This window comes from Mixophyes fleayi, chromosome 9, assembly GCF_038048845.1.
Source record: "Mixophyes fleayi isolate aMixFle1 chromosome 9, aMixFle1.hap1, whole genome shotgun sequence".
In the NCBI taxonomy this organism is placed as follows: domain Eukaryota; kingdom Metazoa; phylum Chordata; class Amphibia; order Anura; family Limnodynastidae; genus Mixophyes; species Mixophyes fleayi.
Genome location: NC_134410.1, coordinates 8,731,269 through 8,747,781, shown reverse-complemented (window position 1 = coordinate 8,747,781; position 16,513 = coordinate 8,731,269). Strand labels below are relative to the sequence as shown.

The 16,513-nt window shown below is 41.9% G+C and overlaps 1 protein-coding gene across 5 annotated transcripts in view; it reads left to right on the top strand.

Annotated features, from left to right (window-relative positions):
• DIAPH2 (diaphanous related formin 2) overlaps positions 1–16,513 on the top strand; it is an 828,187-nt gene that overhangs the window by 697,002 nt on the left and 114,672 nt on the right. Inside the window, exon 28 of one of the 5 annotated variants that reach the window (XM_075186344.1) lies at positions 525–638. The exons of the other annotated variants lie outside the window; for them this stretch is intronic. Within the exon in view, the coding sequence (XP_075042445.1) occupies positions 525–559 (35 nt within the window). The 3' untranslated portion in view covers positions 560–638. Of the gene's footprint in view, positions 1–524; positions 639–16,513 lie in introns of those variants that run through there. 5 annotated transcript variants of the gene reach the window in all.

The window sequence follows — 16,513 nt, the reverse complement described above, 5'->3', positions numbered from 1 at the left end:
GCTCATCTGGTTTAGTAATAGATGTGGAGATGAGTTGATATTTCTTTGAATATATTCTCAATGTGTTTGCAATAAATATAAAACTTCTATACTGTGTGATTTTCAGGCGATGGCAGTTTACCATTGGACGACAATGTTTCCTTAGTTTTGTATTATGATTTCAGTACCATATATCATCAGCGTTGTTCATTGTTAAACACTTGCAGTCCAGCTAATGTGAAATATTTCCTCAGTGCTATGTGAGATAGTATAATGTATGTACAGTCCATCATCTCCTCTCATCAGTATTACAGTGTTGTCTTGCAGTCACATAGACGACAAGGCAAATGGTTATAGAATTCATTATGGCCGTTTCGATACTAATGCGGTAACATTTCAGGCGGTTTAAAAGGTTTCTCCACACATAATAAATTCATACTCCGAAACTTATATGAAAATGATTTCCAAATTGTTGTTGTTATATTTGCCGATGCCTTTTGGTGGAAATAGGGCATATGTTGAATTCATTTCTACCTCTCTACTAGTCAGCTGGAGATTGCGGCCAACATGTATCGAGTGAGTTAGAAACAACAGAAGTCTGAGCTCTCAGATTGTCGTCTCTTCACCATTCACTACAATAAAACGTGACAGGCTCAGTGTTTGTTTGTTTTTATACAAATGTTGCAACTCTAACTTAAATAGTTATCTTAGTAATGCAGAGAAACTGATACATTTTATAAAGGGTTTATAAAGACTGGAGAAAAAGAATGAACAACTTTAGGGTATTATCTTATCGGTCAGTAATTAGAAGTTTAAGAAGAAATAGGTATCTTTGTACATTATTCACAAAACTATTTTTACTCCGTTGTCTGTTGTTTAGTTTAGAACGAGTTTTGTGGTTTATAAGCTCTACAGACATAATAGGGTTGTTGCAAACAAACAAACCAGTTACTATTAACCAATAATTGCCCAGGATAGCCTGTAATACAATAGTTTTAAATCCAGTTGTTGCAACTCTGATACACAAATCTGACTTATTCTTTCAATGACCACGTTGTCGTATTAACACATATGGCAAATAGTGATTGCTTGGTTTTAAAAATGAACCTGTAATTATTATTTGTTTAGCAGTGGTGCGGCACAGTGGTTAGCATTGCTGCCATACAGTCTTGGTGTTCAGTTCCGACCAGGTTGCTGTCAGTGTGAACCTTTGTTTGTTCTCCCAGTGGTCACATGACCTTCCTCTAGGTGCTTTGCTTTCTTCCCACTACCTGAAAATGTACGGGTGGGTTAATTGGCTTCTAAGTAAAACTGAGCCTGATGTTTGATGTTCATCTGGGAGGGTAATTAGGATGTGATCTCCATTGGGGCATTCATTGAATGAAAAGCACTGGATAGTGTGTCGTTGTTAAATAAATTGTAATAAAAGTGTAATAATAGTAGAATTCTTGCTGAATGTTTTTCTAATCTATGATTGGCTAGAGTACTAGGTGCAGATAGATAACAATTGTATTAGAGAACATCCTCTATCTTCCAGCTTCCCAGTTTACCTCTTTCGGTTAGTTTATCATAATCCCGAGCCATCTTCTAATCTCCCTAGTCTATTCTATCAGATTACTCCCATTCTACACAGGTCACTCAGTTTACTTTCCTTCAGCTGGGTACACACTTAAGAAAAGTTCTCCCGATTTGATATCCTTAACGGTTTTACCAGTAACTGAACAAAGTCCCGATCAGCAGCCGATTCATGTGTACACACTATACAGGGTTTACACAGTTTACCTTCAGATCTGTGCTCTTCATCTGTCATAACCATCAGCTGAAAGGATCGGGGGTCTGCACACTCCATAGAGATCTATGGAGACTGCCGGTCCTGAGTGTATACCCGCTGCAGAAACGGCACACAACATCGTTCCTTCCTTGAATGAGAAGGCGATATCGGGCCGAGCGGTCGTTTGTCGTGTGATTGGCTCGTTAATCAGCTGAAAAATCCATAGTGTGTACCCAGCCTTACACCCTGTGGCCCCCAACATTGCTGTGTGACTGGATCATAGAACCCAACTAAGCACTTTTTCCCATTGCAATCTGTCTGGACCAATATGCATTACATGGCCCTTACCTCATGTATCTAACTCTTATTTCCTTATAGATGGTAAGCTTGCCAGCAACGCCCTCTTACCTCGCTGTCTGTCTGTTGATGCCCAGTCTTGTTTTATTAATGTGTTTGTTCCCAATTGTAAAGTGCTACGGAATATACTGCCAATATATAAAATATATTAGTAAATAATTATTAAGTATTGACAATGGCTTTAGAACACACAAAGATCAATGTTTACAATTATTTTACCACCAAGTTCTGGATAGACCTTGACTGTCGTTATACTCTTAGGTATTGTTTTTCCAGTTTGGTTCCTGTACAAAATAGCGTTTCACCAGAGCTAAACAGTGCATGTCCTTTAACATGAGAGAGAGCCCTAAGGACTAACTTAGTCAGCTTGTGGCTCTCCAACTGTTGTGGCACTGGAAGTTCAAGCATACTCTGCAAGCAAGAAGCTGATGAGCCATAGGTTGACTAAGACCATTAGGGCCTCGGCGCAGCCGCCTTAGGGCCTCGGCGCAACCGCCTCAGGGCCTCGGCGCAACCGCCTCAGGGCCTCTGTGCATACATTAATAAACATATTCAAGTTCACTGCAGTGTTATAAATTGCTGCCACGCGCAATTAAACCACCGGAGATCTTTGTTTTATACCTTGAACTGGCGGCTCCTTCATTCAGAAACCAATATTATAGCAGCTCAATTGTCAGTGGAGAAGAATATTTAATTCCAGTTGCAAAAGATTCCTTTCCCTAGGACACATCGGTTTGCTGAGGGAAAACAACAGATGACAGCAAGGAGTCATAGCTTACTGTAGCTATGCTGATCCATTTATCTTGATGCACGGAACTGATAAACTTTCATTTCCAGGAATAGGAAACCTGTATCTTAAATATTCTTCTATTAAGTTCACTAAGTACTCTGAAATACATGACAATTATGTTGTCAAGGACAGAAAGGGCGGGGATCACGCTCCACATTGAAGATGCAGAAACTGGTTAGGACTGTATCAGATTTCTGGAAAATATTTGTATTATTATAACGTATTTACAAAGCTCCAGGCATTTACTGTAAAGCTGAAAATTCAATACACCAAGTGGATGTACACTAATAGATGGAGCGCATAATATAATCATACGTCGGATTGCACTGTGTTATCTTGGTGGTTATGAGATTGGTCGCAGTGGGTGGGACCACAAAGATTTGCTGTAAGAGAGAAGATTTCTGGGGCACACTTGGCTACTCTATAGAGGCAGGGTTTAAAGACTAATTCCGGCCAAAACTGAGAGCAATTCTATCAATTAAATATGAACCCAAAATATTACTTGCCTCTGTCTGGCTTTCCACCCTATCCGACAAGTCCTCTTATGTCAGTATGGAGATGACTTCATCATCATTATCATTTATTTATATAGCGTCACTAATTCCGCAGCGCTGTACAGAGAACTCATTCACTTCAGTCCCTGCCCCATTGGAGCTTACAGTCTAAATTCCCCAACATACACACACACACACACACACACAGACAGAGAGGGAGACAGACAGGGAGAGTGAGACTAGGGTCAATTTTGATTGCAGCCAATTAACCTACCAGTATGTTTTTGGAGTGTGGGAGGAAACTGGAGCACCCGGAGGAAACCCACGCAAACACGGGGAGAACATACAAACTCCACACAGATAAGTCCATGGTCGGGAATCGAACTCATCACCCCAGTGCTGTGAGGCAGAAGTGCTAACCACTAGGTCACTGTGCTGCCCATGGGACTTCCAACCTGAGGGACTTCATCCGTCCCTCGGGTTTTCTAGACTGGCAGTGTGCTGGCAAAAGCAAGAAGAGCATCGATGGACCGTAGCAGACATTGGGGGAATCACCGGATTGGGTGGAACACGGGTAATAACTTCCATTTTCCTTCTAGAAACTGTTTCACGGATGCAGAGAGGGAGGAAGGGTCGGACTGGGCTTTGTAGTTTGCTCCATGAATGAAGTGTAGGTGTTGCCAAATTGTGCGCCCTGTATAATGTTGCAAAGCAGACTGTGGTTTGGGAACGGTGAAACATGCTATTTGACCACTGGTGCCTAAATTTTGAATACAACACTACAATATAGGACTCATATACTATAAAAATATGCACTGAGTTACAGCAACCAATCAACAAGTAGCTTATAACGGTGTAGTGCCGAATTCACCATGAAAGCAATTGTCTGATTAGTGAAATTTAAAATGCTACCAAAGAGATTTTATCCCAAAAATTGCAGATGCAAAAGGTGACTTTGTAAAACTAAGTCTGATAAACTGTATTGAGAATGGTATGTTAGTATTATTATACTCTGTGCAAGCAATCTGCAACATTAGCTTCCATGTCAGGTTCCAATAAACTAAACCTTTAGCAAAATAAAGTGGAGTTCAAGATCTGTCCATTGAATGTCGCACAACGCGACTCGACTTCACACTCCATACGCGTTTTATTACAGCCGAACACTTTAGCAATAGGCAATTTTGCTTAAATTATATGCAGAGAAAAATGGGCACTTAAAAGTTTCGTGAAGTGTTGAAGAAACTGCTAACTCCATAACCACTTAGGACAGCAAAAAAAAAAGAAAATGACTTTGCTTTTAAATGACTAGCTGAACAAAAGTAGCTCAAATTAATACATTTTTGATGACCTTTTCTTTAATAATATTTGGTTTTTATTATATCTCATTGCTCGAGTTGGCAAATTATGACATAACTTTGTCAAGGGTGAAAAAACAAGAGTCTGAGGTTTCTATCGTAATGATTTCCTGCTGCTCGGTCCTAGAATATTCTAAACAATTAAGATTTTTTTTTTAAATTTTTTGAAAGTGAATGAAATGTTGATACACATTGATTTCCCTTGTTTCATACAGTGGAAATACACAACGGGGGTGCAGAATGAACTTAATTGCTTTGTGACCTAATTATGCCGGGGCGATGTATGACATGTAACCGATTAAAGCCACGAGTACTTTTCCCTGCGTGTCTGGACAATTCACGGAGCATGTTAGGAGCCGGGAAGTCATGAAACGAGAGCGTTCGGAGCAACTATCCATTTTCCTGACCTCATTTTCTGTCGTAGCTTTTTCATTGCAATTAGCATTTATATAGCAGCAACATCCAGCACAGTTTACTGCAACCTGGGAGTCACAATATCACAAGTTCTGCATGATAACATCTGCGTTGTGTACATAATTAAATAGCATTCTGCAGCTTGAATGACATAAACGCGCAGATGGGTTAAATTGGTAAAGAAAAGCTAAATAGGTGTTATGTTGAGAGGGAAGTTAGTAACAAGTTAATAGAACAAAGTGCAAGTCTATCTGACACATCTATAATTTTTAAGGAAGACTCTGAAGTCAAAAAGGAGGTCATTATGTGCCTGGAGGAAGAATTCCAGGATGTGGGAGATGTTTTTCGTACAAAGCATTTTTATTCATCTTCAAGGCCACAGTTGAAGAAAGGACATTTGTGCTTGCAACCGAAATTATGCTTACAGCTCAAGGAAAGCAACATTTTTTAAAAGGTTTTGATTTTGAAATGAGTTCCCTCATATATAAGGGGAAGAGGTTTTGAAACCATTATCAACAAAGTGACCAACATTGACTACAAAAATACCGGAGTGACAGCCAAAGTAGGCTAAAATGTGTTTATGCCGTGGGGAAGAGTGAGTCCATTTTAAATGGCAGACACAGGAGGCGTCAAATTGCGAATGGCCAAATTTTAGTGGGTGATGTCCCGCATCTCCTTTTATCATGAAGCGAATTCATTTTTACCCAGTTGGTTGGTGCACGATGGCGGAGGAGCTGTTTGCAGTGGCCGCGGGGAGGAGTGAAGCCAAGTACGGATTAGCTGCAAGGGCTCCTAACTTTCCGGTTTGAGAATAATAAAGTGAGATAAAGGGGTACAGAGGATGCATTTTTTAACAGACATTCTTGATTTCAGAAGGGCACACACCCATTTTCACTGCGCAAAAACACTTGCATTTTGCATTGGCTCTGACCTGTAGAAGCATATTTTTGTTGAACTTTGCCTATTTTAATAAAGTTAGTTTAAAAAAATGAGCCCTAATTAATATTCATGAGGCACTGGCAGGTAGTGGGCAGCATGTGTGGCCCTGCACTATGCACTCCCTCCTCCTCCTCCTCCAGATATGTCAGGTGACCTCCCTGCACAGTACACTCCCTTCTCCTCCTCCAAATATGTCATGTGACCTCCCTGCCCAGTGCTCCCTCCTCCTCCTTTAATGTCATGTCACCTCCATGCACAGTGCACTCCCTCCTTCTGCGGTTATGTCACATGACCTTCCTGCACAGTGCACTTCCTCCTCCTGTGGATATGTCACATGACCTTCCTGCACAGTGCACTCCCTCCTCCTGCGGGTATGTCATGTGACAGTCCTGCAGAGTGCACTCTCTCCTCCTGCGGGTATGTCACATGACAGTTCTGCAGAGTGCACTCCCTCCTCCTGCGGGTATGTCACATGACAGTTCTGCAGAGTGCACTCCCTCCTCCTGTGGGTATGTCACATGACAGTTCTGCAGAGTGCACTCCCACCTCCTGCGGGTATGTCACATGACAGTCCTGCAGAGTGCACTCCCACCTCCTGCGGGTGTGTCACATGACAGTCCTGCAGAGTGCACTCCCACCTCCTGCGGGTATGTCACATGACCTTCCTGCACAGTGCACTCCCACCTCCTGCGTGTATGTCACATGACCTTCCTGCACTGTGCACGCCCTCCTCCTGCGGGTATGTCATGTGACAGTCCTGCAGAGTGCACTCTCACCTCCTGCGGGTATGTCACATGACAGTTTTGCAGAGTGCACTCCCTCCTCCTGCGGGTATGTCACATGATCTCTTGATCGGGACGAGCCAGCCTGGGGGCCGCAGTTGAAGACTCGGAGGGCCGGGGTCAGCCTGGGGGGCCACCTGTTGCCCACCGCTGGGTTAAGGTGGTGCAAAACTGAATTGAGATGAAGATATGTTGTGGTATGTAGATAATGATGCAGCCATAATAAGCAGAGACATGATACAATGTATCTATCTAGAACCTTGTTCTGCAGATTGTTTACTCCAATATCTTCTTGTTCTTCGTGTGCGACCAAGAAGCCAAATCTACTTAAATGAATAAAACATTAGCCAAGAAGTAACTAAGTAATATTTCATTTTCAGTAACTCTAATTGTTTTCCAGTTTCTACCATCTGTAAAGATCTGTTGTATTAAACACTCTCCTCATCGGAGCACAACAAATCCATCACATTATGGGGCCATTCATATGCCGGATTCCACATTTATTTTCTGACAATGACACCTTCTTGGACGCTTGGTAATATCAGCACCGTAATGTGCATCAATTATGAGTAACAAGGTTCTGCCAACATATTTTGTACCTTTAAAATGATTCCTCTCTCTCCCCCCCCCCCCTTTTCTAAATTGGCTGTTAAAGCTGAACACAGAAAATAAGCAATTAGGCGACTGGCTTTTATTTTATTTTATTTTATTTATTTTGAAATCCCAGGAACTCTCTTCTGTTCCGTTACATCTGTGCGAGTACGATGACCTCGTAGAATTGCAAAGGGCACCGGTTAAGTGACATTCATCAATAGGTAGCTGTTTCAGTCTTTATGCCCAGTTCCTATATAGCGCTAATTAGCTGCGACCTTTTAGTTCCAGCCTCAGGATGTAATAAAGTAAAGACGACTGCTTCTAAAATACAACCTCCCTCCCCTTAATGTTAGTTTAAGCAAATTTCTTTTGCAGTCTTATCTCTTTCAAGGGCTCTCCTTCCTCCTTCCATTAGGCAAAATCTGCTAAATCTTGCGCCGGTGGAATTAAACTTAATATTTCCAGGAGCCGTAATAGCCGGTGCCCTTTTTGAAGTGTCCTACTTCATTAATATAGCCTCTGCATTCTGCTACTCCCATGTTCCTTAATGACTGCAGGGGAGTAATCCACTGCTGGACCTCAGCCTGCTTGTAGAAATTGTGCTGTCTATTGTGTGTGTTACTGTGTTACTGTCTTTATTACAAAATAGATTTCAGTTATAATATATATGCTTGCTTGTACCCCGCCACACTCTCTGATATAAAGGTGTAAGAAGATCATATCCCATCTCTAACACCAATATCCGTGGGAGCAAGCTGTTGCTTTGTCTCTAGCTAGCAGTTTTTTCGGTCAAACCGTATTGATGCGGGATATGCGTTCACATTTTAGGAACTGTTCATTCATCCAACAATGTTTCTCATGATAGATTCTATAGACTGTTGTGAAGCTTTCATTTATGTATGTGGAAAATATCCTGTTCAAATCTTAAATGATCTGTTAAAATAAATAAAATGCGGTGAAATGCTGTAGCTTTAGAGATATACCAGAGGTTGACATTACCATGGTTGAGCAAGTAATGTGTCACAACCTCCTGGTATATCTCCACAGGCATGACTTTCTAACAACTTCATTTCAAACAAGAAGATTGAAGTACTTAGCAAAGTGTTATAATTGAGGTGTGGGGGAATAAAGCTATTAGGTCATAAAAAAAACCCACAGAGCAATATCTATATATTGAGTGCTCAGTATAAAACCCATCTTGTCTATAATGCAAATGTGTTTAGCAATCAGGCTGAATAAGCAGCTCATTCATTGACTATCCTAATTTTTGCTTCTCTCCAGCAGTGCGTCATAAAATTTTAACACAGCATTTTAAATTTTAGCACATGTCATGACATGTTTTACAATAGATTGTATTGGTTAAAGTGTGTGTAAAGTATGCCTCAGTTACATGCACTCGTTCGTTTGCATGTGTTTTTAGCATACTTGCCAGCTTTGTAACTTGGAGAGGCGGGCAAGGGGAGGGGAGCGTGGCACGAAAAATTGCCTCATTTTAGCCCCACGGTGCAATGCCATGATCTGTCCATTATGTCTCAAATTGCGGGGCCAAAATTACGTGATTTGCGGCGAAATGCGTCATCGAGGCCACAATGCGGCAGAAAAGACATTCTCTGCCGTGGGTGCAAGAACTAGCCGAAATTCGTGAGTCTCCCAGAATGTCCGGGAGAGATGTATGCTGTTTACCCATATTCCCATTGTGTGAATGAGCCTTTAACTGTGTAGCCAGTGGCCACTGACAATCTTGGGCTTGGAGGAAGGAATATACAACTTTCCAAATAGCATCCATTGAAAAGCAAATAAATACATGTATGTATTCATAGATACATTAGTATACTCAAAAGTTGGCATGCCTAATAAAATAATTGCAAAGTTTAGTCATTTATTATAATCGATCCACGTCATTGTGTGGTCTTCTGTCATTACGGTATATTCCTGGTTGTAGGTAATGTCGTTTGACTATCCCCGTAAAGATCAGCACAGAGCACAAAGCAAGTATTGCAGAATTATACCTTTATATCCGCCTCCTAGTTTAGCAGACAAAATGGAATTAAAACAAACTTGCTTTGCTCAACTTTGACACTAATCTGAATATTTTATGCAAGCACTTGAGAAGCTGCCACAGTTCATTTTACTTTCTGTAGGTGGAGACTGAGAGGGGGGGACGGGGACGCAGACAGGCAGATTTATTGTATGCCTGAGCTCCCAGGTAATTTTCCGATTAGTCAAACTCAGTGTAATTGGAGAGGAAAAAAAAAGAAATTCTAAAGATTTTAGGTCAACAACTTAAAGCGGAATATGCTGCTACTCAACATGAGCTTGCTGTGACTCTGTCCGACGCCAGACAATGGGATGACGAGCACATGAAAGAAAAAAATGTTGTTTAAATGTGCAATACTCAAAGTTCTGTTCTGGAAAACAAAAACAAAACAGGCAGACAAAAAATACAGAAATGTAAAACCTATTTTTTCACAACTTTATTGACCTGCACATTCTATCACTTTTACTAAATACATTGTTTCATTTTTCTACCTTCTGTGCTTTTCAGTCATGCATTTATATAATCAGACATTTGTATATGCATTAAATGGCCCCATTGAGATGAGAGAAAGTAGAGTGGCCATGCTCTGGTTTTACTTAAGATTCTGGACAAGTTCTTCTGAGGAAAAGTTGCTGGGACTTGTAGTTCTTCTGTAACTGGAGACACACCGGGTTTCTATGCCTGTTCTACAGCAGTATATATGTTTTGTTGCATGACAAGTCGTCTTCTGAGGTCAGTAATAGAATGAAGTCTACGTATTCCGGATAACTCGTCTTAGAAACCGAATACACCGTTGTTTCTGTCTTCAAATGGAATGACTGTCTGGTTCATGGCTTAGCGAGTCGCTAGGAATAGATTAAGACTTCTGTTAGTCCTTTTACCACTTTGGTTGTTTGTCATCTTTCTGGTCTGCAGATGGTGCCGTCTTGTCTGCACCTCTAGACACCACAACGACAATATATTCCAGGTGGGCTGGGGAGCTTGCACTCTAACTCCATAAAATGACTGCTTCTGAGTACTAAACTTGTATTAACTCTGGATAAAGCAAAATGTGACCTGTTTGCGTTGCGGTCATCGGACTCCTGCTCTTTTCTATATTCCTGGCTCCCTGCACCGCTGGAAACACAATCCCTGTTTTTACAGCCTGGTGTTTACAACACAAAAGTCATGTGGACTAATGAGAGATTTACTCCCATCATCTGAGCACTCCAGAGCCATCCCAAATCTAATAGCCAGAGATAAAGTCAGGATCGAAGATAATAAATTTTGCTCCGCTGGCCGTGCCAAATTATTATTGCAGACTCATGTCTCCGCTTCTATTGATAAATAGCAATCGGGGTTATATAAAGAAAAACTATTTATAGAGGTGCACTAATATAGTTTGGGTAATTGCTTCCAAAAATAAAGGGAGCATCGTTAATCCCCCATCCCCCTCACCCCCAGACAGACGTATCTGTTGCATAATCTCTTTTTACTGCATTATCTGCATTTTATGTTTTTTTGTAATTAAAGTAATAAAAGGAAATGTTATGTCCTGGTGGAGAAGCTGTTGAATAATAATCTCAGCATGTCAATAAGAGTTTCTGTGCATATTATGTTTCCGTCACGCAAGGGGAGTCAAATTCGCTAAAGCGGAGAAGGGGAACAGTAATGGACTGTCTAATTGTACTTTTTCTTTTCTATGAACCCTGTAAACTCATATAGAGCTGTCACTGATATGATATTGTCACAGCCTTCCGGTGTTTAATTCTGACGTCTTCTTTAGCTGTGAACAGAATAATGCACTAAGCACACATCAGACAGCCTATGGTGAGGATTGCAGGCAGTTGCCTGGGGAGTCATAGTTTAGGGGGCTCCTAAAACAATGAATGACACAATGAGCTGCGCCCGAAGGGACCCTCACCAACATCTTAAACACAGAACTAAGAGGAGCTATTCTGATTTCCTCTACCACCCCAGGGGCAAACGCAGGATTTGTAGAGGGGGGTTTCCACACCACACCACCAGTAGGCGTGACCAGCATGCATGGGGGCGTGGCTATAATTTTAGAGAGTGCTTGGCTGCTCTCCAACTCTTCCTATCCCTATAATATACATGCGCAATTCTGAGTGCACTACTGTTAGATGCACGCAACTCTCTCTTTTCGAGCAGAGCAGTGTGAAGTGGGGACAGGGTCCAGACACCTCAATTATACAGTGCCCCAGGCTTGGTGGGGGATTTTCCAGGCACTAGGAACCGCCCCCCCTCAGTTTGCCTATGCGCCCTGGTTAAATTAAAAGGAGCAACACTCAATAATAGGCTTTGTATATTAAATTTAGTTATGATATTTGAGAGAAATGCCCCCAAAACTATCCTACCCCTGTGTCTTCCTGCCTGCAAACATTTTAAATATGTCAGGAGAGTTTCAGTGGGGTGTTTTAGGTGTGATCATGTGACATCAACATATGTCTTATTCATACTTACCTACTTTCTTCAGCTCCCTTCCGGGAGCCAGCCAGTGGAGGGGGGCGTGAAGGGGCGGGGTGGCCGAAATCGCGTCATTTCGGCCCCGCCCCCTGTGACGTCATGACGCAAATTGCGTCATTTGACAGCGGGGGCGGGGCCAAACGCCGCGATTCACCGGGAATCGCGGCGTTTGGGATCTAATTCTGCCCACTTCACTAGGAAGTGGGGCACTTCCTAGTGAAGTGGGCAGAATTCGGGAGATTGCCACACTCGCCCGGGAGTCCGGGAGACTCTCACAAAATGCGGGAGTCTCCCGGACATTCCGGGAGAGTTGGCAAGTATGGTCTTATTGCAGAGCACTTCCTCTGAAAAGTTTTCCACGCTCCAAAGCCTGGAAAATAAAACCTTTGTTAGTTTCAACCTTGTAGTGAGAACATGGATGTGGCTATAAGAACATTAGGGTTTAAACATCTCCTGTCAAACATGAAAGCTGTCATTAGGATATGCCGGACAACACTTTGCAGTCTGGTTTGCCCAGAAAGGCAGACATACTCTATTAAAGAAGAACTCCGCCCTCACGAAATCTATTTGCTTTACTTCCGTTGTCCTTGGAAACGGCCGATTAAGCTCAGAATCTCCACATTGGATACAATTCTGCAAGGTTCAGCAGATCTGTCGTCGTATCTAAGGGCACTGAAAATGAACAAATCTGCCTGCAAGGTGGAGTTCCCGTTTAAAAACAAAATAATCACAATGCTGTGGAATGGAGAAGAGACTCCTGTCAGGAAAAGAGTATTTTTTTTTACTTTTGGATCCTGTGACGCTTTGATCTATATTTTGCCTCTCTGTTTGTCTTTCCTGCTGTCATAACATCGCTACACGTGTAATATAATGATACAGGGAATATCAGGAGGGGGGATTCTGGGTAATGACACATCCACATTAATGAAGCATTGAGAAGTCACTGTGCGTGGGGTGAATATTCTCAGGGAGTGATTTCTGTCACTGTGCGATGTCCGACCTGTATTATACCTAGTGGGAGTTGGTACATGACTGGCACAATTAGAGCATAATGAATTATCCAGTCCCTATAATGAGATGGACGGTGTCACTGAGGAGGACGCTGCACACCTAGGATGAGAGTCACCCCATAGGTTACGACCATTCCGAGCTCAGTGGGAGTATAGATTAAACATTACTACGTGTACTGGTGTGGGGGGGGGGGGGGGGGTAATGAATGGCATCAGTGACTGTCAGGTATCCCAGCAAATTACAATGTAAATATTGTAAAGGATCCATCAACATGCAGAGAGAGCTACTCACACACCTTCATCATCTATGTATTTATATAGCGCCACTGATTTTGCAGCGCTGTACAGAGAACTCACTCACATCAGTCCCTGCCCCATAGGAGCTTACAGTCTAAATCTCCTAACATACACACACAGACTGAGAGAGACTAAGGGCAATTTTAATAGCAGCCAATTAACCTACCAGTATGTTTTTGGCGTGTGGGAGGAAACCAGAGCACCCGGAGGAAACCCACGCAAACACGAAGAGAACATACAAACTCCACACAGATAAGACCATGGCCGGGATTTAAACTCATGACCCCAGCGCTGTGAGGCAGAAGTGCTAACCACTGAGCCACCGTGCTGCCCATACCTTCAATACAGAATATAATATATACTAATATTTCTCTATGGAGGCTAGCAGGGCATGCTGGTATTTGTAGTGTAACAGCTGGAGAGTCACATTCATTTTACAGTGTTTATATAAATAACAGTGTTATTCCCATTTCTGGGATTGCCATTATCATCTATGCACGGCGGCAGTAGCCAAAATTGAGCGCATTAATTCACTAGGAGCTAGTGACCTCACTGAGGCACGAGGCATTATGTAGCATGCCTCACACGAATGCCCTGGTGACTACGGCATGTGCCGTAGTCGCCATTCTGAATCCCCACAAGTAGAACATCAGGAAATGACGCAGGTTAGCTTGACGGGCCAGCGCAATAACAACTGCATCTACCAGTGCCGATCCCTGAGGCAACGAGAAACCAAAATTCTGTGGGAGGCAGGAGCAGAGAGGGCAAGTACATATTGTCCTTCACTTATTTGCCCTCGAACATACTAAAGTAAATGAAACATTTTGGGTGGGGGGACCCCTTAAAGTGCTTGTTTAGACATTCTCAAATTTTCTTATTTTTGCTGCATGTGTGAAAAAAACAAATGTTTCAATATAGGGATCAGTGAGCCTTGTGCTACCAGCATATCAAATTACAAAACTGATAATACAAACACTTGGCTGAAAAGCACAGACAGAAGCTAGAAAGAAATTTGTGTGTATTTAGAAAAAGTCAATGAATCAAAGTTGCCTGACGGTGCACAGCCCCTTCAATATACAAAGTTACCTGAGGGTTATTTGTGCGCATCGGCACTGTTGTACTTTATACCACCAAAAAAAAAAAAGGAAACAGAAAAGAAAAAACACATTTTCAGAAGTTTATCTTTAAAACAGCAATCTCAGTCCATAGAGAAGAGAAGCTGCATTTGTTGCCATGTTGAATACACAGCTATTGTAGTAAGTACACGGTAGACTCTTCTACTTTGTTCTCTGTCAGCCTTTTCCTTTCTGTATCAAAGATTATGTTTTGACAAAGAAAAAAAATAAAATTATAGTGGGTTTATACAAGTAACAATGTCGCCCAGCTGCGGAGACGCACAAACGGCAGGAAAATGTATCTTATTTGTCTTTCGTTACAGTTTCAACGTTCTGTGTAAGTTCCGGTTACAGATGTCTCTGTATCAAACATTGGTTAATTATGGTGATAATTATGTGAGTTGTGTCACTGGGTATTTGCAATCAACTATTTCTGTAAACAGTAGAGAGTGTCAGGAAACAAACAACAGACTTTGTGTATGTGTACTGTATGTAGGCAGATGATAAAGTGCCTCGTACCTCAATGAGACACATGAACTCTGATCAGGAGTGGCGCTACCATTAGGCAAAACTAGGTGCTTGCCTAGGGCTCCAATGGTTAGGGAACACCTAAAACATACTTTCCCACTCTCCCAGGATGTTCGGGACACTCCCGAAATCCGGGTAGGTCTTCCGGACTCCCGGGAGAGCTGGGTCAGGCTGTGCTGGGGGGCATCTGCTCTCCAGGCCGGTACCATAGTGGGCTACTTTGGGCTAGGACATTGGGCTACTTGCGTTTTTTTTCCTTTAAAATGTTCCTAAAAGGCTGCTGAGTTGAGTCTTGCCCCCCTGCGGGAGAGTAGGGCATACTCCCACATCTGCCCCCTTCCTAGTGAACTGGGCAGATTTGAAGCCTCTATGATGCCATTCACCGATAATCGCAGCATTTTGGCCCGGCCCGCCATGGTAGAATGCTGCATTTATGTCATTGCGTCATGGGGGTGGGGCCAAATCACCGTGATTTGCATATCCCTGCCCCCACACACCCACCTCCCGGAGACCAACTTTAAAAAATTAGTAAATATTACCTAAAACACTGAATGATTGACACAGCGTCACTCATCCGGTTATTTTAATGCCCCCACACGGAGCGCCAAACAGAACCAAGCTAAGTATCCTAATTAATCAACGAATGTCCAGGTTGTCTTTTTAATTGTGAGGGGGTTTAATTGATACAGTGACAACTATCTAGATTGAGGCAGGAGAAATTACAGGACTATTTTTTTAATACAGTGTTAAATGCAATTTTATTACGCCAGATAATTAATTATCTTAATATAACTTCCTGATAGTATAAGGCAGCAAAGCTTCCGCAGAGACTTCTTACTGTACGCATCTCAATATTTCTTTCTTTCATGATATTTGAAATACAGACACAATTGTGCTCCTCTAATCATACAGTCGCTCCTGTTAAAAGCGTCAAGTTTATACAAAAATAAAAACTCTGTCGTTTATTCTTTATATTGCGGATAGTAATATTGTAATTCAGTATTGAGCTCAAGCAGCAATATACACAGACGTAAACCAAGCAGAGAGGTAACATGATGCAACTGACACTAACGTGCATCAAAACGAATGTTGCCACGGAAAATGCAATTCATTTAATGGGATTAGGCCTTGTAAAGAAAGTTTATACCTCTGATTTGAGGCAGCAGAGAATAAGACAATGCATTTTCTTTTGATCTAATATGTTGCATTATTCAGCACCAAAACGTTCTCAGCCTATATACAGTAAGAGCTGACAAGTATCATTATTTTAGCGTGCGAACGCTGTCCGGAGTAAATCAATGATGTAAGTATTGATTTAATGTTGAGGTCACTTTATACCTAGTGACTGATAAGTCTTGAGAAAGACACAAAATGTTTTCAGTAATTGCAAAGTACAGAAAAAAGCAGTAATTTTAAGAATACGTTTCAGTTGTTTTTATGGTAGGTCGAGATATCCAGAGACCTGCGTATTTGTATTACTAATATAACTGTAATATAATATAACTAATATAACCTTAACAGATTACTTGTCAGAGCTAGGAGAATGTCTTTCATAGGCATCAACAGAACAGTGACCCCTAGTGG